The sequence below is a fragment of the Bemisia tabaci genome, chromosome 1 (assembly GCF_918797505.1).
Source record: "Bemisia tabaci chromosome 1, PGI_BMITA_v3".
Taxonomy (NCBI): Eukaryota; Metazoa; Arthropoda; class Insecta; order Hemiptera; family Aleyrodidae; genus Bemisia; species Bemisia tabaci.
Genome location: NC_092793.1, coordinates 52,058,914 through 52,084,357, shown reverse-complemented (window position 1 = coordinate 52,084,357; position 25,444 = coordinate 52,058,914). Strand labels below are relative to the sequence as shown.

General features: G+C 36.3%; 1 protein-coding gene and 1 long non-coding RNA gene across 2 annotated transcripts; one reads left to right on the top strand and one right to left on the bottom strand.

Annotated features, from left to right (window-relative positions):
• Positions 1-961: 961 nt before the first annotated feature.
• Positions 962-24,906, top strand: LOC109035586 (uncharacterized). Its single transcript, XM_019049273.2, has 16 exons — positions 962-1,312; positions 2,319-2,455; positions 3,164-3,313; positions 3,894-4,028; positions 5,170-5,304; positions 5,921-6,109; positions 6,715-6,951; positions 7,659-7,895; positions 8,930-9,514; positions 10,308-11,017; positions 12,152-12,341; positions 12,783-15,886; positions 16,821-17,163; positions 17,620-17,805; positions 18,230-18,372; positions 19,493-24,906. The coding sequence occupies exons 3-15, from the start codon at positions 3,203-3,205 to the stop codon at positions 18,368-18,370; spliced, it is 6,303 nt and encodes a 2,100-aa protein (XP_018904818.2). The 5' UTR covers positions 962-1,312; positions 2,319-2,455; positions 3,164-3,202; the 3' UTR covers positions 18,371-18,372; positions 19,493-24,906.
• On the bottom strand, positions 3,921-19,116 carry LOC140225131 (uncharacterized). The gene is made up of 4 exons (XR_011900297.1): positions 18,317-19,116; positions 17,284-17,360; positions 15,627-15,821; positions 3,921-4,050 (listed from the first exon to the last, which is right to left on the bottom strand). It is a non-coding gene; the product is annotated as an uncharacterized lncRNA (long non-coding RNA).
• Positions 24,907-25,444: the final 538 nt, after the last annotated feature.

The following is a 25,444-nucleotide window of genomic DNA, read 5'->3' as shown; positions in this document are numbered from 1 at the left end:
GCCAAAAATAAGGAGTAATTTTTGGGCCCGGCACTACATGATTCGGCAGATCCGGCGATCTGCAATAATTAATATTTTTTTTTTATAAGTATATTATTAATGCTTAATTTTGCAATGGAACCGACACTGCCTACATTTTTACAGAAAATATGCTAACAGGGGTTGCATTCACATTGCGCATTTATGAATTTGCAGTAAGGAATTACCATGTCTAGCTCACAATAAGTCACAATCACTTACTTCATAGGGAGACTAATACCACATACGTTGTTTCAAAAACGTGCTAGAAATGGTAGTAGCCCAAAATATAATTGTCATATTTACACATTGTGATTGAGTAGTACACTCCCAGGGATTGACATTTTTAAATCCAGAGAAAACTAACGTACGAAATGTAACTCTAACTGTTTAAATCTTTTCGCAATGGACTCAGCATGCCATGATTGTCCAACGACGGTATGAGATGATTTTTGAATTTTGAACAAATATATCATGGGTCAAATTTTGAAGTCTCTTGACGAAATCTCGGATGATTGTTGCGGGTTGCATAAGCAGCTCCAGTAAAAGCTCTTCGGAATTTGATGGAAAATGATAGAAAATTAATCGGTTTTCGTTTATGAAATTTGGTTTTGCTTCTCTGTGAATTCCTCTCAATCTCTGTGTATAATAAAAGTACTTTGTACTATTGTAACAACAAGGTGAACTAGGATAATTGCATACTTGGGTAGGTAATTAATTGATTATCATTAATATAACCGTCTTGACCGGACTTGACACGGTGAAAATAATCTGAAAATAGATGGGATCCCATCTTGACCGCGAGAAAGCAAAGTGTTGAGCATTGGAATTGGACACGCCGACGGCAGATAGAAATTAGATGAACACCTGATTTTGCCGAAACACCTGGCTCTTTTTAGTACACAATTTATTCACTGTATCTTGTTTCGCTAGTATCGCCTCATGCAGTTCAGCAGCCAGCTCTTCTGTGTTCGTTGTCGTTCGGTGTTTTTTGTGGTGTATGTGTCTGTGAGTGCAGTTAAAGAATGAAATTTTTTCGTGTGCTTTGATTGTATTTTTAAATCTAGATCGTATCTCCACACAATAATTAGCAATCTATCTAAGCATCGAATAACACCATCCAATTACTTTCAGGAAATCTAATTCCTTAAAATTGTTAATTTTGTTTTTATCCAGGGTCTTAAGCATTTAACCCGCCATGTTGTTTCTTTTCCGAAGTGATAGTTGCATTTAGAAATTTTTGTTTTTTTCCGTCAAGAATTAAACTCTTCATCAGGTTTCTCATCTCGTACACGTAAGTTATTTTTCATAATCTTAAACGATTGCGCTAGGTCGTCTGGACCTCTTCCACGTTCTCCTGACATTGATAATAACATTGAGGCAGGCCCTATTTGTTTTGGTTTTAATCAGGCTAACTATTCATTCCACCTTGTTGCATTCATAATGCAATTAAGTGTCTTTGCACGTCTTATTAATGACTTAGCGTTTTTGGAACCGCACTGTCGTATACTTCGCCGCATTAATCACATCCCTTAAGTACATCCTGAGACTCTACCTCTAGCAACGGAGCATTGGTCTCAAATTAGAAGCCCTCATGCCCTCTTAACTGTCAGCTCAAATACTTATGACGAAAGTCCAAATTTAAAGTTATTAGTAGAATTTTTTTCATATTTGTACGCTCATGTCATTTCAGAATCAACACATCGGCTACTAAATTTTAATTTCATGTTCTTCCTACCTTTCCTTCTGAGGCTATCCCAATTTTATCTCTCGCTCAGCTTTAATCCATGGGGGACTAAATATGGAATCATTCCTTGAGAAAGTTACACAGATGGATAGTTTATACGTTCAAAAATAAAGATTTACATAAAATAATGAGAGGAACTGCTCCACATACCATAAGAATAACTTGAGTGGTGTGAGATGCAAGATAAAAAATGAAAGATAGATTAGTGAATTATCTCACCACCAGGGACTAATTCCCCCAAAATTAATTTGGTTTCTTACCCGGTAGAAATTCAACGCAAGCAGTGGTATCTGATTGTAATTATTATGATCTTGAAAATAAAAAGCAATCTCTACTCCTTCCGCTTGATGCCAAAAAAGCATGTGACTCTGTTTCACTGGAAGAACTGTAAAAAACGTGATGAACTGAAAATACAATATAACAACTTTGGCGGTCAGGTGTTATAAGGATGTCTCTCGAGTGACCCCTCCTTGAGTGTCAACCCATGTATTCTGTGCTGTCAAAAGAATAGAGGTCCATTATCCTTGATTATGATTTTCTTTTCTTGTTTTAGGCAGCCATGTACCTCACATCAGTCAAAAATGGTGTGGTCTGTTCATTTTTCCTCTGGTTTAAATGTCCTTTTTGAATGCAGATCATCACTCAACCGTTTTGCTGTTCCTGTGTTGCCCAGAGCATATGGCCTCAAGAGTAAGATCTTTTTATTTGTTTGTCTAAGGATATTAGAACAGGTGTTATTTATCAAATAGGAATCTAAATAATAGCTGACAGAATGTATAGTATATTTTCAAGAAGATACATGTACTGCTTTCTAGCTACTTGACTATGGTATTTAGTGATAGAAACCACCAGGAAAGCATGAAAAAACAGTTCATTTTTTTAAAGAACATCAATAGACACTCCAGAAAACAATTATGCCTCTGCTGGTTCTACCGCTTGCATGCTACTGCATTTGGTCCAATTCTTTCAGGCTTCATTGGTAGGCTTTAGTTACTCCAACCAAAGAATTTAGCCCGTTTCAGATGATTAAAGTAGAGCACTCAAAGTGGGGTCACATGACCCTCTATTGCCCTTAAAGATTGTCGGCCCGAAAATCATTAAGGAAAACGGAGGGTCAGATGATGCCACTTCGAAAGCTCTACTTTCATTGTATGATATGGGCTTTTCAGTCTGAGATTGCTAATTGAGCTATTCATTGAATCAGCCTCTTTTATTGTTTTCATTCTACTCGTGCCCAAAATGAAACTCAGGGTGACTCGGTGATAAATTTTCTTCAAGATCAATCTTCTTTTATTCAATTAAATTTAGAGAGGATGAAATGAAGCCCAAGTTTTGTAAACCTGAACGATGTGGTGGAATAAGTTTGGTTGTGTGATGAATGTTTTCTTTGCTTTCCAGATGCTGCAATTCTAATATGAATCTACAGTAAGCACCTGTATGGAGTTGTATAGAATGCCGCAGCTCAATAAACCAACTCGAAGGTTTCATGAGCAGCCCACCGATGAATATCTCAACCCAGCTGTTCACCACGATAGGCCTGTTCCGGAGGTAGCCAATTGTATTCATTTTTTTCTCTCAAATTTCATATCGCTGCGTTGTTGTAGATATCACTATTCATTGTTCTCATTCGGTTGTAACACCAGAATCTAGAGTAGGGTTTTATTCCAAGGCAACTCAGATGGGCTTCTGGTAAAGATCAGCTGGAATTTTTATTACATTCCGAATAAAGAGCCTCTCGTGGTGTAGTGGTTTTAGCGCTGGCTCTATAACAAACAGATGCTGCACTCAATCCTTGGCTGAGGCCCAAGTTTGATGGTCTCAAGTAATGGGCACATGTGGCTGGGGTATCAGGCAGGGGATTAACCCTGCAAGCTTTTTGAAAATGTGTAAAAACATGAAAAAAGAATAATATGTGAATCAATGGGTGTTAAGAAGATCATTGTTTGGAATAATTTCATCAAGCAGCTACGATAGAATTACTCAGAATGGAGGTTGTGAGTTGCAGGATGCAAGGAAGTACCATAAAAGTGGCATACAAATTTATTTTTGCATGGTTTCTTTTTTCTCTCTTTAATTACGTTAGGTCTCTCATTCAATTTTTGCTAATGTTATCTGTTTAATACTTCAGTTCAGCAGTGTTGTGAAACCAACTGTTGGTGTGGATATTCTGAGTAGCTCAGCATGGAGCGCTGTTGTGCATCATCCAGCCGAGGACTCCGAACCGGAAGATCTTCCATCTACGGTCGATATGGATGCTATCAAAGTGAGTGAAAACTCTATATCATCTACAGCAAAATGAAATTTTTAATGTCATTTCTTACCTTAACAAGGTGAAACAAATATCTGAAATACATTGCAATTAATCAAATGGGTAATAGAGGTTTCTTTTTTCGAAGTTAACAAACCTGTGCTGCAGTTCAAACTAGCTAATTAGGTAAGTTGGTAGATCTGACTCCTATTCCTTAGTGTGTCAGGCCCCTGCATTTAGATAATTGATGAGGTTATCTTTCATTTTGTGTTATTGCTTTGAAATTCAGTTTGATGCCCTCCTGCCTGCACATGGTTAGTCTGCATGAAATTTAATGATTTCGATTTGCCCCTGCAAGACTCCATTGGGGTCTTGTAGTGAGGTGTCAACACTGTCATCTGAGTCGAAATTGAAAATACTTTGCCAAGGTCTTAGCGAATAAAATCGATTTTTGTGTTTTTGGGGCTAAAATGGTGCCATCCACGTTTTGACAGTTTCAATCTAAAAAAAAAAAGTACATTGTACCTACCGATTATCATGTATTTTTTAACGAGACTTTAAGTGAGTGGGGTTCTGACCAGCTCCAAGGCTCCCTGAACTCTGTTACAACATTTTTTACTTTTTTTTTTTTTTTGCTTTTATGTTCCATTTTTTCGCTCAATTTTAAGGTCGCCCAATTTTGTTGTGATTTTGTGTGTTTGTATGTACACTGTTGCTGTCATAATGTCGATAGCACCATTTTAGTCCTATAAACACTAAAATAGATTTTATTTTCAAAGAGCTGGACAGAATATTTTTTGATTCTGGGCTTAAATGATAGTGTTGACACCACACTGCAAGATCCTGAAGGAATCTTGTGCAGGCAAAGCAGTATCTGTGCTATGCTCAGGTTATAAAATGTGCAAGCTTGTATTATTTTTGGCACCTTTCTATCGTTATTCTTGGAAAAGTTAAAAGTTCAAGCTTTTTTTATACATAGGGGAAACTCCACAAGAATCAGTTGAAATAATAGGTTACTATCAAAGTTTTTTTTTTTTTTCTTGCGTCTAAGTTTTGGAGCTCTTTTCCAGATGTATTATTTTTTACTCTAAATTTTTTTCTAGAGTGTTTTTCCATGTGTACTGATGATGTAATTTGATCATTTATTATTTTCCAGGAGCCAGCTACTCCAATGCCTGGTGCACCGATGACTCCCTTAACCCCTGCTCCTGCAAATGACGGTGATACAGATAGTACTGATGGAGACTCTGATTCTGACAGTGAGACAACTGGTTCAAATTCTGAGTCAGAGGTAAGATCATTATACTGAAAATAACAGTTAATAGGTTTTATTTCTGAATAATTAGTGAAGACTCCAAAGTCGTGAAAACGGAACAAATGATCCCAACGGTGATTAGCGAAGATAAACCCTGACGTTAGATAGAGTGTCGTGAGTAATTTCAAGGCAAAATTGTTGAGAGGAACAAAACGTAAATCATCGTTCGCATGAAATTCAGGTAGAAAGCTCAACTTTGTTGATCAGTTTTAGAAGCAAATTCATGAGTTACATTTGTTCAATCAAAAGAAGTTTAGTCCTTTACACGAATTACGTTTATTTACGCACTACAAAATATGCAGGTTGCTAATCCATTTGCTACATCGTATTCTATGTCGAAAAAAGAGGGAAACAATTCTCAGATAAAAGTTTATTTTATACATTTGCTTAATATGTTATCATAAATTTGTTAGAGGGAACATGTCTGGTCGAGACCTGAGATAGATACCCTAACCTGTCAAGCGGTTAGTTGTTGGGTTCCCATGTATCTTTGGTTGAACATCTTCTCCCTAAACTAAAATTGCTTTATCATCCCCAGTTCACTATTCTTCTGCAGTTTATTTTATTAATCCTTTTTAACTATGTCAAACAGGATAAGGATGAATCAGGAAGTGACTCTTATAGTGCAAGCGGTAGTGATTCTAGCAGTGAAAGCAACGAAAATAGCATAGCCGGTGACCATGCAGGCATTCTTGGAGATGCAGACTCTGACTCGGAAACAGAATCAACTGCGCCATCATCATCATCTCGCTTTCCATCAAGAGAAACAAACAATGATCAGGTAAGAGCATCAAGAATTTTTGTAAGCTTCTTATTTTTGAAAAATGCATCAAATTTATGCAACAATAAGAAACAAAAATTTACTTAATATTCAAACTGAAATAGAAATAGCAAGAAACTCGCTCATCAGGAGGTGCTGCCACCTATTAAGAGATCAGGAAAGTTCCATCGAGCGCAATGTTGGTGTGTTGGTGGACTGACCAGCGCACTGACTCACAGTCAGCTAATTTAGTTGTTTACAAGTTCATAGGTGCAACAATCTTATCATATATGACATTCGCTTAATTTTGACAATATCACAAGTATATCCGTGATGTAAACTATTGTTAAAAACTAAAAAATGTGATTATGTTCGTGTTTCCAAAAGCTCTGATGATGGCGTAAGCCGAAAGATATCTCAGTAATTGAAAGGTTTTAAAGGTTTTTTTCACCTACATCTACATTAATCTGAAGGTGTTGCTATTAGTTTTGGCCATCTTTGGTTTATACTTGATAATGTTAGTATTTTTCGTATCTAGCACATCATTAATGAAATTACATTGCAGAACAGTACATTTTTTCCAAGGTGATACATTTCTAATTCACAAATTTGATCTATGTTCATAGTCTGCCGGAAAACCAAAGCAGTCACAATCGACGACTTCAACTGATGATTCTGACTCAGATTCGCAGCAATCTGAGAACTCTTCATCTGATGATGATAGTGACAGAGATGATGATAATGATGATACTGATGATTCAGATGATGATGGAGGAAGTGAACACAGAAAGGAAGAGAAAATTAAGCAACCAACCAAAGAATTAGATAAAGAGAAATCAATGTCAACAACTGGAAAGCTACAGGTTCTGATCTTCGTATAAACTTCATTTCTTTGTAAAAATTTGAAGCATCCATCATTATATTTAGGCTACTAAATCCAAAAATGACCTTGGTTTGTCTTCATCATGCATCAATATTCCGGAAATATCAAAATTTCCTCGGAACAGCTCGTCTTTTTTTGACGAAAATCTCAATTTGCCAGAGAACTGATTTATGTAAGATGAAAACTAAGATCATTCTTGGACTCAGCACTATAATTTACACAGTAATCAGCTATCAAGTCCCCAGCATTTTTTTCAGTGTGGGCCTGTGTAATCATTTTTGTTGGAATATTACCACAAGTGTGAAATTCATTTAAAAATCAATGTGATTGAAGTTATATGTAGCAAAAGTTGTAGTCGAATTATGATGAAACAATTTGCTTCTTGCAAATGTCAATTCTACAATTCAAAATACTTGGAAATACACAGGAAAGTTTTCTTTACTCTAGTTACAACTAACAAGCATGATGTTTTATGATGAAAGGCAACAAAAATGACGGCTCTCTTTTCTCAAGTCACTAGAGTCATCTTGTGTGTGGCAGGGTCTTCCTTTATCTCGTTGATGATCCAGATTAGAATCTGAGATTAAAATCTCACCTCTTGTTCTTCTAAAACCCGCCATATTTTGCAAGTCTGACAGCTGCAATTTACATTAATTCCTTAATAACATTTTCTACTCTGTATCTTAGTTGCAGGAAACCAAGGAAAAAGATCTAAGCAAAAATGCACTGGAGGTTGAAAACAGCCGGAAAGTCAACAGTGGCTCTGACGAAGCCAAAGAATCACAACAACGTAGTGATTCAACTCGCTCCAATGTGAGAAGTAGAGCCTTTAAGGACAAAACCAATGCCAAAGAGTCTTCCTCTAGCTCTGAATCTGACAATGAAACTAAAAAAAGGCAACCTAGTCCTGTCGGAACGAAAAAAGTATGTTCTAAACTGACCAAGTATTATTTTAATTTATTTATATAATTTGTATAATTGTGTGTATAATTTACATAATTTGTATAATAGAGAATTTGCAGGTGTCTGAGATTTTGTAAATTTCATCTTTAAAATGATACTGCTAGGAAAACTGAGTACAAGGATATCCTTGGTTTCTAAATTGGACAATTATTAGAGGAAATACGACAAAATAAACTAATCTGCTAAAATACATGTGTTCAAATGAAAAATGCTGTCAGATGACGTCATGAGGCGGCACATTTTCTCACTTTCAAATCTATTTTCCTCCAATTTCTCATGTCGGAAAAAAATTATGAAAAATACTGCGAACTCAGCTCATTAAACACTCTCAGATGAAGCAATTAAACTTTTGTATGTAAATTCTCCATTGTGTGTATAATTAACATAATTTTTATTTATTTATTTCGTACAGAGTGAGCTCCTATATGTGCTTACGTACCAGTCAAGGGCTACAAAGAAGAGTGTACTAAACATTTGTTAAAAAATTTCATTAAATTTTCAGTATTTACTTTATGTCTCTAATGTGCATGTCCTGTACTTTGTGTAACAAAAACTTTTTTGCGAGCTAAGCAAGGAAACTGGTAAAGAAAATTCTCCATTGATAGTCAGATAGAACTAAGCAATTGTCCAGCTGAATGTCTAATCTTTACCACATATCGATGATGTAAGTCGGCAATCACATAACTCGTTTACGGTGTCTGAAAATCTCCGCCTCAATGTTATTTTCTTAAAGGAGAACAAATTGACATCATTTCTTGAAGTTTTTGAAGAATTTTCTTAGCATAGAGAAGAAAAATCATAACAGTTTTAAAGAATTGCTGTTGAGTAGCTTTCCGTTTAAAAAATAAAGTATGATAGGAAGTCTGCGACGTCGCAAACCGAGTTATGTGATTGCCGACTTACACCATCGATATGTGTTGGGAAGGGGTGAGAAAAATGCTGATAATTGATCTCTTCTCATCAGAGTGAAATTAATTTTGCTGTCATTTTTCTAGGTGAACCGCACTTCCTCTCTATCACAACAAGCTCTTGAAAAGAAAGACCCACTAAGGCAAGCTGTAGAAAATCGTCAACTGAGGCAGCCTGCCAAAAAAGTCACCAGCAGTATTAGCATCAAAGTTGACTCAAGTAATGAGTTGAATCCTAGAGTTGTGAAGCGAAAGCGGGGGAGACCCCCAAAAAATCCGCAGCAAAATCAAAACAATGCCATGATGCCAGAGTTGGAGGCATTCATGCGACTGGACTGTTCTGTGTCTCACGTCTCGCCAGACTCTGGGATTCAATCTGTCGCTGGATCTCCGTCTCATCAGTCCTGCTCTCCTGCATCCAATCCTCCTGCACACTCACCAGCTCCCTCGCACCATTCCCCATTTGCTCCCGTTCTCCATTCACCTGCTCCCATCATGTCTTGCAAAGCACCCTTTCCTCTACCCCCTAGTCTAGTTCCGTACTCTTCGTCAGCAAACCCAGCGGTTTTAAAACTTAATGCCAAAAATGTTGACCCTGGGAAACTCAATGCATCGCCAGCCAGGAGCAGAAAATATAAGTCTTCAAATACCGCACACTCCATAATGTCAGATGTAAGTTTTTCTATTTTCAATTCATATTTTCCTTATTGATTGAATTTTGCATATAGTTCCAAAATTGTTCCTAACAGCACAAAAGTGGAAGTTAGGAAAGCCTGGAAGATTTTGCAATTCCGCCAGGGGAGGTGATCTAGGTGAAAAAAACGTAGAAACGCCTGTACCACAACTGTACAAGTTTAGGTTGTTTTTCCAGCATATGCCCAGTTTCACTTATATTTTAGTAGGTTTCATTGTCTGGAGGAAATGCCTAGTAGAATTTATAAAATCGTATCGGTAGTAGTTTTTTACGTTGTTCCTTCTTTTTCCTGATAGAGGTCACATATTTTTAGCTCACATGTAATTGCCAGAAACACTGCTACCTACTCATTTTAAATGTGAAACTAGTTCATGGGCAGAACTGGTCACTCAAAAAGTGCAAATTGTGCAGATTAAATCTACTGGAAGTTTTAGGGGATGAAGATAAATATAGTTTATTGATATTATCTTGTGGTTTATGTATTTTATATTTCTCTTTAATAAAATAGCTGTATAATTAAGATTAAAATTTTAGTTAAGTTCTTGTATTATTATACAGCAGCATGGAGGTGTTGAGCTAGGTTTTAGATCCTTGTTTTATAGGTACATACATCATTTTGATAGAATTATTTAAGAAAGAGGTGAGCTTCATTTTGTGCTATTCTTACTAATAATGTGCAAGTGAACAGCCAACTTGAAAATTTTTTTCATTGAATTTTTTTTATTGCCCTTAATTGATGCATTGACATTTTGTTTCTTTTTGTTTCATCAGATTAAAAATATGTCTTCATCGCGAATTTATCAAACAATACAGAAAGAATGTCATAAGCGAGGTCCTGGTAGGCCCAAAGGATCTAATAGAAAAAACAAGCAAGACAAGAGACAAAGTTTTTCTACCAAAGATTGCAAGCAAATCATTAAAGGTGTTCCATCCTTTAATTACTCCAAAAGCATAGTCAACATAGTCGAACAAGGAGGCTCCAACCTTTCTAGTTTATTACTGTCTGGTAAACGAGGGCCAGGACGGCCAAAGAAAATATCAAATCTAGATTCAAACTCAGCTGCTGTTGTTCAGTTAAACTCTGGCGGAAGAAATAAAAAAGAATCAGATTCAGTCAGCGGTGGCTCAGAAGTATCTAAAGCCAAAGCTGTTGCGAAAACAGGGGCTGTGGCTCTGCATGTTAAAAGAGATCATTTAGATGTCAAGAAACTAGTTGATAAACAAATATCAATCACAAAGAAAAGTTTTCTCACTTTACGGAAGAAGCAAAGGAAGCGGCCTGAGAATGGGCGGCACCATCACCACCACCATCATAAGATGAAGCACAGACACAAGCACAAGAGTAAATCAAAATTAGGGAGCTTTGATCCCAAGCTATTGGTTGATATTGAAAAATTGGTTCAAGAGTTCAGTCGATCATGTATAATTAAAGAGGAGACAGATAAAACTTCATATTCGCTTTGTCCTACAACAGTTTTGAGGTTAGTTTCGAATTTTTTACTTCTCCTTACCAACTTTAAAGCATTTGCAGGAAATATCATAACTGTTGAAAACTTGTAACAATTCAATGCAATTTTTTTTATATTCCTCATTCATGTGCCAAGTCTGAAAACCATCAATAGTACTAAGATAATTTACAATTATTGCTTCTGGTTTACTTTCTGCCCTATTTTTGCTCAAAACCTTTTAAAGAATTTAATAGAAGCTGAAGAAACATTGAAAGATATTAGTTGCAAATGTTTGTGTTTTTCTCTCTTATGATCACTCTTATATCGACTCTTCAATGGGTTTCTTAATCTGAACACAGTTAGTTACAACTTAGAGGAAGCACATAGAGAGAAGTATGTGGGAAACATTTGAAACTTCCTCTATCAAAAAAAGTTAATAGTAAAATGTGTATCAAATTCTGATGGCTTAAGTCCGTGCCAACATTTAAAAGGAAGGCAACTTTCACTCACGCTTTTTGAGAGTTGGGTATGCTGCCTGCTGGAAATTTGAGTTAATAAATGGCTACATTATATTCAGTGAGTCCAGTGACTCTCCCTTTCATCTCTTCTCATCTCATCCCCAGTCCTCTTAATTTAAAATGTTGCTGGGTTTATTTTGGGTGGTTTTGTTCCATCAGTATCCTTCAGGTCTAGTTGCTGGAATACCTTCATTTTAAGGACTGTCTTTCAGGTGATTCCCTTAAAAGATGTTACTCATTGACTCAATTAATAAGAAAAAGATTGCACATGAAAGCGTAATAACCAGTAAGAGAGAGATATTATAAAGCTATTTCTCTCTTATACATTGAGTTAATGAGTGATTTCCGTTATGGTAGTTTCTGATTTGAACTACAATGAATCCTCACAAATTTGATGTCATACCATTCTAAAAATAAATGCTGCTACCCGTTATGGATCAGTTTCTTATCTTAATTTGAACAGCATGATAATTATTGCCTCCCAATGACGCAGATCATGTAGGAGCACAACGCAGTGGCGAATCTTGTCTCTAGATCATATAAAATCACCCCTACGAGAATATCCATGACATTGAAACTATGGAAGCAATGAATTAATCAGATATTGCTGATTTTCTTTTATTAACACCTGGAAACTTTGACTTTACAGGATGCGGAACCGAGAGAGGCGAAAACGGAAAGGTAGTGAAAGATCTCGGACTAGTGATAAAGAGTCAGGCCCGGAAAATGAACCAGTTCTTAACAAAAATGGTGCACAATCAGTGACTTCCGTGCCTGCTCATCCTCCCCTCGGCAACAACAAAAGGAGAGTGAAAAAAAGCACTATTGAGGTTCCCAAAGTATGTATGCCCCAAAAATTACCTCCTACTTTTTACTTTTTCAGAACTAGGAGAATATATAAGATTAGTCTAATTTTTTTTTTTTTTATCTTTTAATGAGGGCTAGCTCTTCATAATGCGAGCAAATATTTCGATTTTTTTCCTCTGAGGCATGTAGATATTGGTTTCGCTGAGCCTGAAACCAGTGTGACTAGCAAATGAGAGCAGGATCACATCAGTATTGAACAAGACTTGTGGAGGATTTTTCTCCAGTGAAGGCTGTTTATGTTTTTTTTAGATGTCAAATGGGCGGTGTAACTGCACACTTTTCGATCCCTTTTTCTGTTGCTCCTTTTATCCTACAAGATTAGTACTTTTTCATATGCAATATATTTTCTTCCCTTTCTTTGCTATATTTTGTTTATTTCTATTAACAATATTCTATCCTTTTTTTTTTTTCAGAGACATGAGAACAACGAGCAGCGACTTCCACTGAAAAAGCGTCATTATCACATGTCATCACATTCAACTTCTGCTAACCTTTCAGACGCTGAAAATGAAAGCAAAGTTGAGGGTTCTACTACACAGTCCTCATCCTCGTCCTCATCCTCGTCCTCCTCTTCTAAAATAACAGCTTCAACATCTGAGAAGCTACAGGACAAAACGAAGAACCGAAACTCCATTGAAGATGCCATTGAAGCCTGCATTAGCAAATACTCAAGCAATCCTAGCAATGAAGGCCTTAGTAAACCCGTGATTGTGACGCCTAAAAAGCGGCACAGATTGGAACACATGAGAAACCTCTCAAAAAATAATTTGTCAAGCTCGAAAACGTCAGAAAGCAATTCTCCAGTGCCTTGTAAGAGGTACACAGTCAGATCCTTATCTCAGAATTATAACTGGACCCCACGCAAAAGATCTAGTTCCCGTAGTTCTAGCTTGAACAAGTCCGTGGAGCCAGCAGTCTCTTCACTAGTTAATAATCAAGCTCCTGTCAAAAAAACTGTTGCGAAAAAAGCTGATATGGTTGTTGAATCACCAGCCCCAGAAACTGTTATTCCTGTCACTTTGCCTGCAAAGAAATCCTCTCCAGAAAATAGCGAGAAAAGTTTTCCCTTGCGAAAAAAGAAAAGATTGTCAGCTGTTCCTGAAAATGCAGCATCAAGTGAAGAGAAGCCAGTGGAGAAGAGTTCGGTTAAAAATATATTAGCACCCAGTAATATCAATGAACTCGACTTCAAGAGGAAACTAAGGCCAAAAGAGGAAGTAGAAAGTGATTCAGAGTCAGTTAAAAAGAAAGCTGTCCCCGTTCCTAAATGGAAGAAAAAATACTTGGTTGCTGGCTTGTTTTCAAATTACTATAAGGTGAATGATGTCAAACAGCTAAGTTCTGATGCTCCAAATCGGGCGTACAAACCAGAAGAAAGCAAGTATGGCTTATTACCTCCGCCTGCGTACTGCAGTAAATGGGTGAGGCAGAGGCAGGTGAATTTCACGTTACCCTATGATTTGTGGTGGCTACATAAGAACAATCAGCTACCTGGCCGTGACACAGTTCCTTCATGGAATTATAAAAAGATTCGCACGAATGTGTACTATGATGTGAAACCCTCATATTCATACGAAGGACAAGCGTGTAACTGTACTCTCCCAAAAAGTGAAGGAAAACAAAAAGATCAAAAAGGCTGTGGTGAGGACTGCATCAACCGTCTGGTTTATGCTGAATGTGATTCAGAATCTTGTCCATGCAAGGAAAAATGCTCTAACCAGAGGATCCAGAAACATGAATGGGCTCCAAACTTATCAAAATTCATGACAAAAGACAAAGGTTGGGGCATCAAAACCCAATCAGCTATCAAAAAGGATGAGTTTATTCTTGAGTATGTAGGGGAAGTGGTCAGTGAGAAAGAATTCAAGAACCGAATGATATCGCAGTACCAGTATGACACACACCACTACTGCTTGAACCTGGATGGTGGACTTGTCATTGATGGGCATCGAATGGGTGGAGAAGGGCGATTTGTAAACCACTCGTGTGAGCCTAACTGTGAGATGCAGAAGTGGAGTGTAAATGGTCTGTTCCGCATGGCGTTATTTGCTCTGCGTGATATTGAGTCCGGTGAGGAATTGACCTACGATTACAATTTCTCATTGTTCAATCCCTCTGAGGGTCAGCCCTGCAGGTGTGGCTCAGAAAAGTGCCGAGGAGTAATAGGAGGCAAGTCCCAAAGAGTTGTGATACCCCAATCATCAGCCAGCAGCAGATCAAGTTCTGCAGCGTCTGTCACAATCAACAATAAAGCATTGGAGGACGGAAAGTCACGGCGCTTGCGCAAAAGTAATCGAAAAAGCCATGCCTCCAGCAGGCTCAAAAACAAACATGATGCCAATGGCAAAGCTACAGGATCCTGTAGCGCCAATTCAATTAGTAGTCAACCCAATCTTAGTACAAGTGTAGCAATAAGTTTACCCCAAAGACTTAACATTTTAGGGCCAATGAAACCTCTCACTCTGCAGCAGAAAACGTTTATCCATGCCAATCGCTGTTTTCTATTGAGGAACTATGAAAAAATTCGATTGCAGCGCAGTAATTCAAAACAGTCTTGTCAGCATAAATCTAGTAATAACAACAATGCAGCACCTGTGGATTCCAAAGTTACTCAACCTGCAGTCAATAAGTCTGATGTTTTCATGACTCAAATGAAAGCTCTGTCAACACCACGTTCGATTAAAACACGGCGGTTGGCACTAGCTTTGGAGGATCCTGAAATGACAAGAACAGCTAAATTAGCCTGTGTTTTTAAATCGCTATTCAATGCGGTAGTATCTGCCAGAGATGAGAAAAATGAACTCCTTGCCACTCCATTCCTGGCAGTACCCACAAAGAAAAAACAACCCGAGTACCATAAAAAAATTGCTCAGCCGATTGACTTTAACACCATAGAACAAAATATTGATACCGGCGAGTACAAAACTGTAGAGTCATTTGATGAGGCCATTACTCGTGTCTTTACCAATAACATCAAGTACTACGGACGAACGTCAGATCTGGGAATTGCAGCTGCAAGGTTGAGAAAGATTTACAACACAGTGAAGCTTGAACACTTATCCCAACTGGAAAGTATCATTGGCGATAAGTTGACATCGTACATTCCTGTCCAAAAGAACCCAGAGGATGAAGATGAAGATGTGATTCGGTGTATCTGTGGGATGTATAACGATGAAGGGCTTATGATTCAGTGTGAGCGATGCCTTGTGTGGCAGCATTGTGATTGTATCAAAGTTGACACATCAGTTGAACATTACCTGTGTGAGCGATGCAATCCTCGGGAAGTCAACTATGAAATTGCAATGGACACAGTACCAGAGTATGCAGAGAAGGGACAGAAGCACTATGTTACTTTGATGCGTGACGATATGCAGATAAGGTTGGGAGATCATGTTTACGTCCTCCGCGACATTCCCAATCCAGAGACAGGGTCACGGCATACTTTCAAGACGCTGCGAAATTTCAAACACTTTGATTGTGATATCTTCCACATTGAAAGGCTATGGAAAAATGAAGAGTAAGTGTTCTGTTTTTCTCCTCATTATTGTACACGCATGTATTGTATTTCAATCTGTTCAGTGAATTTCTCACACTTAAAAAATCTGGAAAAGATTATTTCATGGTTACTGGAGACTAACTTTTTAGCACATAAGGTGCGTTTGTGATAGACAACGGAAATTATTCCGGTGAATTACCTATGTAGTTACCCATTGTCCAACTGAGGCCTTACTACCATCACTTGACTTTGTTTACCTCCTCAATGCTCATTGCTCTATTTACCAGCCGCTAAAGGTGCTACGCCATTGCAGTGAGCATTGAACCGCCACGGCAAGTCACCAGGTATAAAGCGTTGTCTCAGCTGAGGTTCAAGAACAATCGTCAAACTCGCAATGCTTTCACCAAAGTAATTTCCGTTGAGGCCCGTTGCCTATCTCAAACGCACCCAAAGCTCAATATGAAACGCCTCATTTGAGACTAAAATCTAGTAAATCAGTTGATCAATGCATGAGCTATAGTGATTGGATCTCTCCAATCCTTTGCTGCCCCCTGCAGAAGGAGCCAGCCAAAGAGAGTCACCAGTTAAAGGCCTCTTGGAAGATTCTTTCAATGTACCCTAAAGTTAGGATAAATTTCATAGGGCTACCTCTTACAAGGAATGAGTCATGTTTTTTTAAGTCCCCAAAAGAGAGACTTCGGAAAATCTTAAAGTAATGTTTATCCTGCTAATTTCCTGTTTTATTGCCGTTAGTCTAGATACACATTCTTTCATCTGTCAGTGAATTGAGCTATTAATCCCGAAAGAACATGCCACTTGAGGAAAATAGGGTGACCATAAGGTATTGTATGTGACATTTTTTTGACAAACTTATGACTTTCTCTTGTGCACTGAAAATGAAATGGATTTTTTTTACATCAAATTTTGCTCATGTATAATTGGACTTTATTTTCAGTGGAGTGCGATTCGCTTTTGGTCACCACTATCTAAGGCCACATGAAACATTTCACGAGCCGACGCGTAAATTCTTCTCAAATGAACTGATGCGAGTGCCTTTGTATGAAGTAGTGCCATTAGATCTGATCATGGGCCATTGCTTTGTTCTTGATCTCAACACTTACTGTAAAGGCAAGCCAGCTGGAGCTGACCCAGAGCATATCTACATCTGTGAGTACAGAGTTGACAAAGCTGCAAGGCTGTTTGCAAGGCTTGCCAAACCAAAAACGCCACCTGTTTGTATGAAATCATATGCCTTTGAGAGATATGATACTCGCCTGAAACCAACACGAACCTACAATGTAAGTCTACCTTTATTTTTGCTCTTGTTTCTTTAAAAGTACCTACAATGAATTATTGTTAAGTCTGACTGAAATGTATCGGTGCTCATGCCATTGAATTTTTTTTATCTATGTACTTGCCGTTCCAGATCAGGTCGCACTTAGTGGGGGGCCTCCTGCAATCCCCAAATGACTTTGGCTGGCCGTGCAAGTCCAATCTGTAGGGAGTAGTGAATAATTTGATAAATGTGTGCACTTCAATTTAACATTTTGCAATCAATTCAGGAATGAGCACTCTTTAGCGAATTATCAACAGTGCATATGACATTTTTATTACTCTGAGATCTACCTCGGCTATGGCGTGTTTTGCAAAACTTGGAAGTTTGACGATTTTGCAAGCAATTAGAAATTTAGAGCTTTCTGTACTTATTTATTTTCTTTATTTCATCAAGTAATTTTGATTTTTATCTCTTACAGCCTCATGGTGCAATTAATAATCAAGCACCAGTCAAGTCTACAGGAGGAAGTTCCAATGGTACAGCAACTAAAACTCGCATGGATAAAACTCCGACCCTCAACTCTGCTCCTTCAATGCAGCTTGATTCCAGTCCTGAAGAAGATGTGCCTCTTGCTAAAATTCGGGAAACAGTCATTGCATCAAAGGTATTTTTATCTCTTTACAAAAAAATCTAAAAATCTAGAAATATTTTTAAAAAAATTCCTTACAACTTCCGAGTTATAAATCTCATTTTTTAAAATATTGCAATCAAATGTATCTCAAGGAAACCATATCAGGTGCTCTATAACCTTTAGTTTTGAAATTAGCGTTGTCTAAGATTAAAATTGGGCGGAACCGAGATTGTTGACCGGCCGAGAGCAAAGCAAAGCACTGACTAAAGAAGATGGCGTCGGCTCAGCTGGTCAGCAAGCTTGGTTCAAGGAGAGGATGACATCACTGCCACTCACATCTCGCAAGATGGGGGTGGGGGAACGGAAACCGTCTCAAATTTTTAGATTTTTTTCCACTTCTGATTCTTAATTGTGAACCTTAATCATATTCTCATGTTATTATGTTACATTCCTGCAGAAATCTCAACAAAAGAAACATTTGAACACAATTTTACTTAAACTTCTGGCCAAACAACCTTCGAAAGCACCGCTAGATGCTTCATACCTCTTGGATCCTGGTCGTAGAAACAGGAAAAAGGCAACAACCTCAACTTCGTAAAGGTAACTTTCAGCCAACCATTCCAACAGTTTATTACTTTTTTTTATTCGTCTTCAAATTGATTAGTGCTGTAACTTGGATTTTTTTGTGACACTAATACGCTTGAAAAATTCAATTGAGTCAAAATCTCTGTACTAACATTGTGTAATTTCTTTTAAATTAATGTCACAGCGAGCCTTCATTCAAAATAACAATTTCATTGGCTAGTATAGAATACGGGAGACAGAACCAGAAAAGTTGATGAAACCATGCCGAACAAGAAGCTAGACAAATGATGTAGGAGAGTAAGAAGGATATGATAAGTAATAATGTTTCCAACACAAGATTCACAATGTGAAGATCACTATTTATTTTTGAGATGTGCAACAATATGCACAGGTTTATGAAAGAGTTCAGAATTTCACACTTGGATTTATACTGAAAACACTCTAGAATGTGTAAGGAGCAGAACACCAGTTTTCGGGTCTAAAAGATGGTAAAGGACCTAGATTTTTGGGGAGCAGAGGCTTTTACAGCCTCCGTGACATCATCAGTCCAGCTGTAAAATGGGAAGTCTATATTAAACGGTTTAGCTCAGCTGTTTCCCATCTTGTTGATCAAGTAATCATCATTAAGAGTTTGGATAAGAGAAAAAAAAATTAAAAAATCGAAGACCAAGTCAAAAAATGAACAAATCCAGCCATTCCAGTACAGAGGAAAATTGAAAAATGAGGTTGAAAAATGATGAAGAGTCTTGACAGCTAGTAATAAGAAAACTTACCTTAGACAATTTGGGGAATATTCCAGCATATATCAATTACATTCGTACTTGGGTGTTTTGTAATGTCTTTTGAATAAGAATGAACTTTAAACTTTGTTAACCAAGTTTTTAGAGTGTTTCACTTTAACAAAGATCTTGTAAGTTCACTGGAAATCGTTTTATCTAAGTGTTTCTGAAGTTTTGTTCTTTTGTATGGTCATTCAAATTGATTAAGTCTACCAATCAAGTTAATTCCTTGTCTTAAAATTGATTTCTGTCACTAGAGTTTGATTAATTTGTCTGTGCACCTAAGTTTGAAGTAGAACAAGTCACTGATTTAAAGAGAAAGCCTGTCTAATAACTTTTTTGTTTAATCTTTTCAGACCCCTCTTTCAAAAGATTGCTTGCATCGAGTATTTTCTCCTTCATCAGCATCTAGTATAAGTGGCAGCTGAGCCTCTAAAGCAAATTGCATGAACTCTTCAAACCAATTCAATTTTCAAGAAAATGGATTATTTTCTTACATTGCAGTTCTTTTTTTCTTTCAATGAAAATTTGTTTCTCAAGAGCACGCTCATAAAGTATGTAAGTAACGCTAAATTTCGGATTTTTCGACTCTCCAACTCCCCCTTACGTGATATGTACTTTTGTGACGAAGGTTCCTATTCTTCATCTTGTATAAACAAAATGACATGAAGCTTTCCTCAACCTCCTCCCTACAAGCATTATATATTTTATGAACGGCTCCTAAATTCATGCAAGATGTTCTTTGAAAATTTGTTTTTTTAAGTCAGGAATCAGGCTTGAACTTAAGTGGGATCAATTTTTACCCCATCCTTGTTCCATTCTTTTACATGTTCTGACAAAAAAAGTACGAGTGAGAATGTCTCAGTGTATGTAGTATAAATACAGAAAATCAAAGGATTCTATTTTTTCACAATAATGGACAAAATCTTGCCAAAGATGAAAAATGTCATCTTCTTTTAGTCTGAAGTCTCTGTTCACTCAGCAGGGAGATAGATATCCATTTTATGCTCACATAATATGAACAGTTCAAAATGAATAACGCCGGCAATAAAGAAAGTGTCTATGTATGGCAAGAACAGATTAGTATGCCTGTGTCAGCGCACTTTGATAGGACAAAAGCGAAAAAAGTGTGAAGTAAAGATATTTGTCTGTTTAGTTCGAATGAAAACTTCTAGAGGGTACCTGTGCGGCTTCTTTTCTTCATCTATGAATTTTGATGTTGAATATAAGTTGGTTTATGTGCCCTCGGCACCAGTAGATTACCTGCTTCCGGATGTTTTTTCCGCCATGAAAAAACTTTGGTGAATATCATGTGGAATGAAAAATTCCCTTGTAAAATCCGCACACCAATTTTTGACCTTGTAAAATGGAAAAAAACAGTTCAGGTTACCCATAGTTGCCTTCAGTAACTAGAGATGTGACATGTCAATAGAAATACAAATCTGATAAGAAAGAAACTTTATATTAAACATTATCCCTGCTGAGAACACTACAGAACATACCTATACATGTGGAACATGAGTCTCGGTTTTTAATCTTCAGTTGTAGATCAGTCATAATATATCATGTGTTAAAGAGAGACTTGATGTTGAAAAATGCTCCTTGCAAAGTACAAAAATGATTTATGTATGTGACGGACAAAGGTGAATTTAGGCTAGATTACAAGATGAGCTCAAGCCAAACGTTTTAGACCTGACAGACATTTCATATTTCAGAGTCCTGTATTAAAATGATCCCGAAAACATCATGGCATGTATTATTGGCAACAGAAGCTCCTCTTTTATGTATAAGTTCCGTGAGGTATCTGAAAGTAATAAGTTTAATTAACTTATCATTCAGCATTGTCTGTTATCCATAGAAACTTTGTTGAATAGTTCATGGCAATGTATATGTTTTTGCGCATGCAAAAAGTGAGGATGAAGTTGCACTATTACCTTTTCAACTTAAGTACGCAAATATGAATCAAAGAAATTTCCTTTGATTCATCAATTAAAACGTATAATTTTTACTTATTTATGGAAACATTCTCATATTTTCTTCAATCTGGTTTTATTGATCTTTCTGTTTTAAAGTGACCTAGTTTACAATGGAAAAACCTAGGAATTGTACGGTGAGCTTTGATAGCGTAGCTTTTAATGGGCATTATTTAAGTATTATGCATATTTGCGCAAAGACAGTTCAATAGCCCTAACTTGTGTATTTTTAACTTAGCACGATTTTTTTCTCTCTTATTTTCTGACCGCAGGTTAAAGTTATGGTTAAGTTGTAAGAGTCCAGTGGTACCTGTCATTGTATATTTTCTTTTCAATTGATTGTAAAATTTAATCGTATAAAGTTTCTGATAGTCTGTGCAAGCAGCTCAATTCTTATCACTGTTTTGGCAGTGATGGATGTTTGGTATCGATCGTTTTTTCTATACTTGAAATTCTTATCTGTTTGTTAAAACGCTTTGAACCCCGCATCGAAAGATGTTTTGGAGGAATCTTTATTCGTACTCTGTGCAATTAGCAGGAGTAGGAGACTTCCTTTGTTTTGAGTTTTAATAAGTACATTTGTTGTCCTGTGTGAAAGCCATATCACAGCTTTTCCATTCTTTTGATTACCAAAAATTATAAATAGTCGATCTTGTATGTGAATTGTAATCTGGACTGTGCTCTGTCAGCCTGGGACCAACATTCTGAAAAACAGAGAATATGCTCATGAATGAGCACTTGACACAAATTTAATGATTCGTATGAACAATTCCAAGAAATCCTTATTCTCTATTTAAAGAAATTTCCTCACTTTGGGTTTAATTTGATCCAAATGAGATTATAGTATAGACCATTGACCGTTGTGATTATAAGTAATTAGACTCAATGAATTTTTTCTTTCTCACTAAAAACTCTCCTTGTTCGCACTTTTCCCTAGAGTCAGTACACTATGTAACCAACAATGTTCAATGAGCACTCTATTATGAGTCACAAATCCATATTATATCATATGTTTTAAATTCACAGATTTCTTTTACAAATTTCAATCTGTGATTGATTCCACTATTGAAAAAATTATAGGAACAATCTAGTCGTTCTCAAGAGTAAATTTCGGAGGTTCAAAAAATTCAGTTATTTATTGGAAAATCAAATGATTCAAGAGAGGACTTATTTCTCCCTTTTGAAAATCAGCCATCCAGCTCCAAGTTGACAAGGTTTCTTCAATAAATTCTGTTTATCCCCCAATTTATGTTTTTTTTCTAGCAAGCCCTAGTAAAGCACAATAGAAACTGCTAAGAAAGGACCAGATCCTGCTGTTTAAACCAGGTGACATGGCGGGTTTTCAAAGGAATATCATGATTCCTCACAAATTGAAGGAGAAATTTCTCTCTTAGTTTAATGGAAGAGCTGATTCTGTGAACAAATGTAAGTCGTGTTTTCAATCAAAAGAAGCTCTCCTGCTATGATTTTGAACTTATACTCTCCAAATGTTCGTACTTTAGTTATCAAGGGTCACATAGATTTTGGAACCTCTAGCATTTACACTTGCGAAAACCAACGTTTTGGATTTTCATGTTTTTTTTTCCCATGTTAACATCATGGTTTCATTGCTCTTAAAAATTGGATTAACAAATCAACATTGTTGGATCTTTACTGCTGAGTTGTTTAATTTATGTCTGTAGATAAAGTTTCATATCTAATTGAAACAACGTCATTGAATAAGTATGTATAAAGACTTTTCCCTCCCTTTCTTCATTTGTCCTGAAATTTAAAAGACCTGTACATACTTAGAATGTTAATAAATTTTCAACCAAGTTAAAAATTTGGATCTCTGCAAAGAGATATCATGTATTTTATCTATTTTTTATATGGTAATTTATTTTTCTTTGTGTATTTATTTGTTTGCTTTTTGCAAAAATGAGAAGTATTAAATACTTTAATAACAGCATGTACTTGAATTGTTAATACATTTTTCTAATGCTTTCAGGCCTAAAATAGAAGAATCTTAAATGAGAAAAAGAAAGAATAATAGGATAGGGTAAAGAAACCAGGCATCAGTGTTTAATAGGGTCAAAATAAGACAAAGATTGATGCATATTTGCGATTTGTTAATTGTAGATAATATTTTGTACAGGCACCTCCGCTTTTTATTTAGTTTTATAAATCGTTTTTCTTCTCTCTTTTTTTCTCTTTTTTTTTTTTGGGTGATAATATTATTTTTTCTAATCATTAGGCTTTACTCATCACTTAAGTCCTGGGAATTTTGCTATTTCAGAATTCTCCTTCTCAATCAGTCTAAATAAATTGCCTGTAATAGAAACAATGAACGATACTTTTGTTAAATTTTTGTATGTTTTAAAAAAAAAATGAAAAATACACCCTGTTTATTTAATTTATTAAATTGTAAAGTTTTGGTTTTTCGACTGGATTAGTGAAATTTCCGGACCTCTACTCATTAATATTGTAGGTATCCATTTACTTTCCTGTTTATTTAGAGACTGTTTAACACAACATAAAGATCATGTGCTGAAATATAGTGCATCAGAATGAATTGTATTATTGCATGAATGAATTTATAATAACATGGGGAAAAAGGTCTGGTTGCCGATACTATTATTTATTTATTTTTATCGGAGAAGGGAAGGGGTGGGAATCTCTTTTTTTTCATCACAAAACCAAATCATTGTCTTTTTCATGGAATTAGAATCTGAAAAAAATTTTAAACTATCAAAGAAGAATAGACTTGTGTAAATTTCTGAGTATCTTTAGAGCCCGTTTTCATTAGGTTCACCTGTGTCACTGTTGCGAAAGTTCCAATGGATTATTAAAATTCATTAAGCATAACATGAAAACAGATTTAATTATGAAGGATATATTGAAGTTTTTCTGCTGGATCAGAGGTGGCCTAAACAAATCTCGCCCAAATCAGAATAACCTTGAATTTTTAAGGTTGTTTTTATGTGAAAGATGTAATTTTTTGTGTCTTGCACATGCATCGCATTGAGCTCAATTTTTTTGCGTACTCAGACACTTGATGAAGATTGTTTCTAATGATCTGACGAAACATTTTGGTCACAAACCTTGATCCACTTACAGAAATTGGGAAACATATCTCGAGTCAGATAACTATCTTAAAACTTTTTGTCGGGCCATTTCTTCTTCTCTCTCTAGTTTTCAGTCGGTCAGCCGAGTTTTACCCAGGAAAAAGTTGGATATTCATTGCGCAGATTGAAGGTGCGTTAAGTCGATTAGCTTAGACTTCGAGTCTCCAATTTTGTGCTTCAAAGTTAATAACTTATCTTTTTAGACTGACTTTTTACTATTCGATTTTTTTGTCAATTAATCATACTGAAAACAAAATTTACCCCTCTGCATTAATGTTAAACATTTAAAATCTTCCAAGAGATAAATCATTTAAGAAACCCCTCAGTGGTTCTCCTTCTAATTTTGTCTTAATTTTGTCATTAAATCTCCACCTTAATTTTTTTTCATTTTATTTGTGGTGTCATTTCGAGCATTTGATTCTTCCATGTTTTATTGGTTTTACGAATCCTTTGTATTTATTGATGTGTTCGGTACCAGATAGCCTGACAAACAGGGCTACGCCCTAGTCATTCAAATAAAAGAAGAAGCAGGTTCTTCCATCTATTAGTTGTGTTGCTGTATGGTCTCAACTTTTTATTCTTGTCACTCACGAATTATAAATTGTGTTTTTTCTTCAGTTATTCAAAATTTTTACCAAGTTTTCTTTTTTTCTGTTTGTTAATATCCTGTGAATAAATTTCCTCAAAACTTAATTACATTGATTTATTCTTAGCTTTCCCTTCTTGTTGTTTCAGTAATGTTAAATAGCCTCTGCACACAACAGTTGAAAGACATAGCATGTTTTTATTTTGTGAACAAGTAATCGTTCTGAAACTTTCCTTGAATTTTAACGCCTGACATTATTTTAACACTTATGCAGTTTTCAAGTAAATCCATGAGCTTAGGGACTCTGTCTTTATTTTCAAAGTCAGTCAAGCTTCATAATTTTTAAACATTGAATTCGCATAACTCTCTGCAGGGCTAGCTCACAGAAATTATATTACTTCTGAGGCGCCTTGGATCACAACCTGCAATCTCCAGTGCACTGTCTAAAAATTTGGCAGTCCCTTCAAATTATATCGAAGAGAGCCAGTGAACTTCTATTTGCATACTTTCTCAAGAATTTTCCACTTATTGTTAGTAAAAAAATTATGAAAGTATTCTACGAACGAAGTCTTATGGACTACCCCTTTTCAACTTTAAAAAAATCTGCCAAATTAGACATCTGAAAGGTGACATAATGTCTCTCCT

Coding starts and splice junctions, on each gene's coding strand:
- LOC109035586 (XM_019049273.2), top strand. CDS start 3,203: ATGGAGTTGTATAGAATGCCGCAGCTCAATAAACCAACTCGAAGGTTT. Junction 3,314..3,893: donor ACGATAGGCCTGTTCCGGAG/GTAGCCAATTGT, acceptor TTAATACTTCAG/TTCAGCAGTGTTGTGAAACC. Junction 9,515..10,307: donor CACACTCCATAATGTCAGAT/GTAAGTTTTTCT, acceptor TTGTTTCATCAG/ATTAAAAATATGTCTTCATC.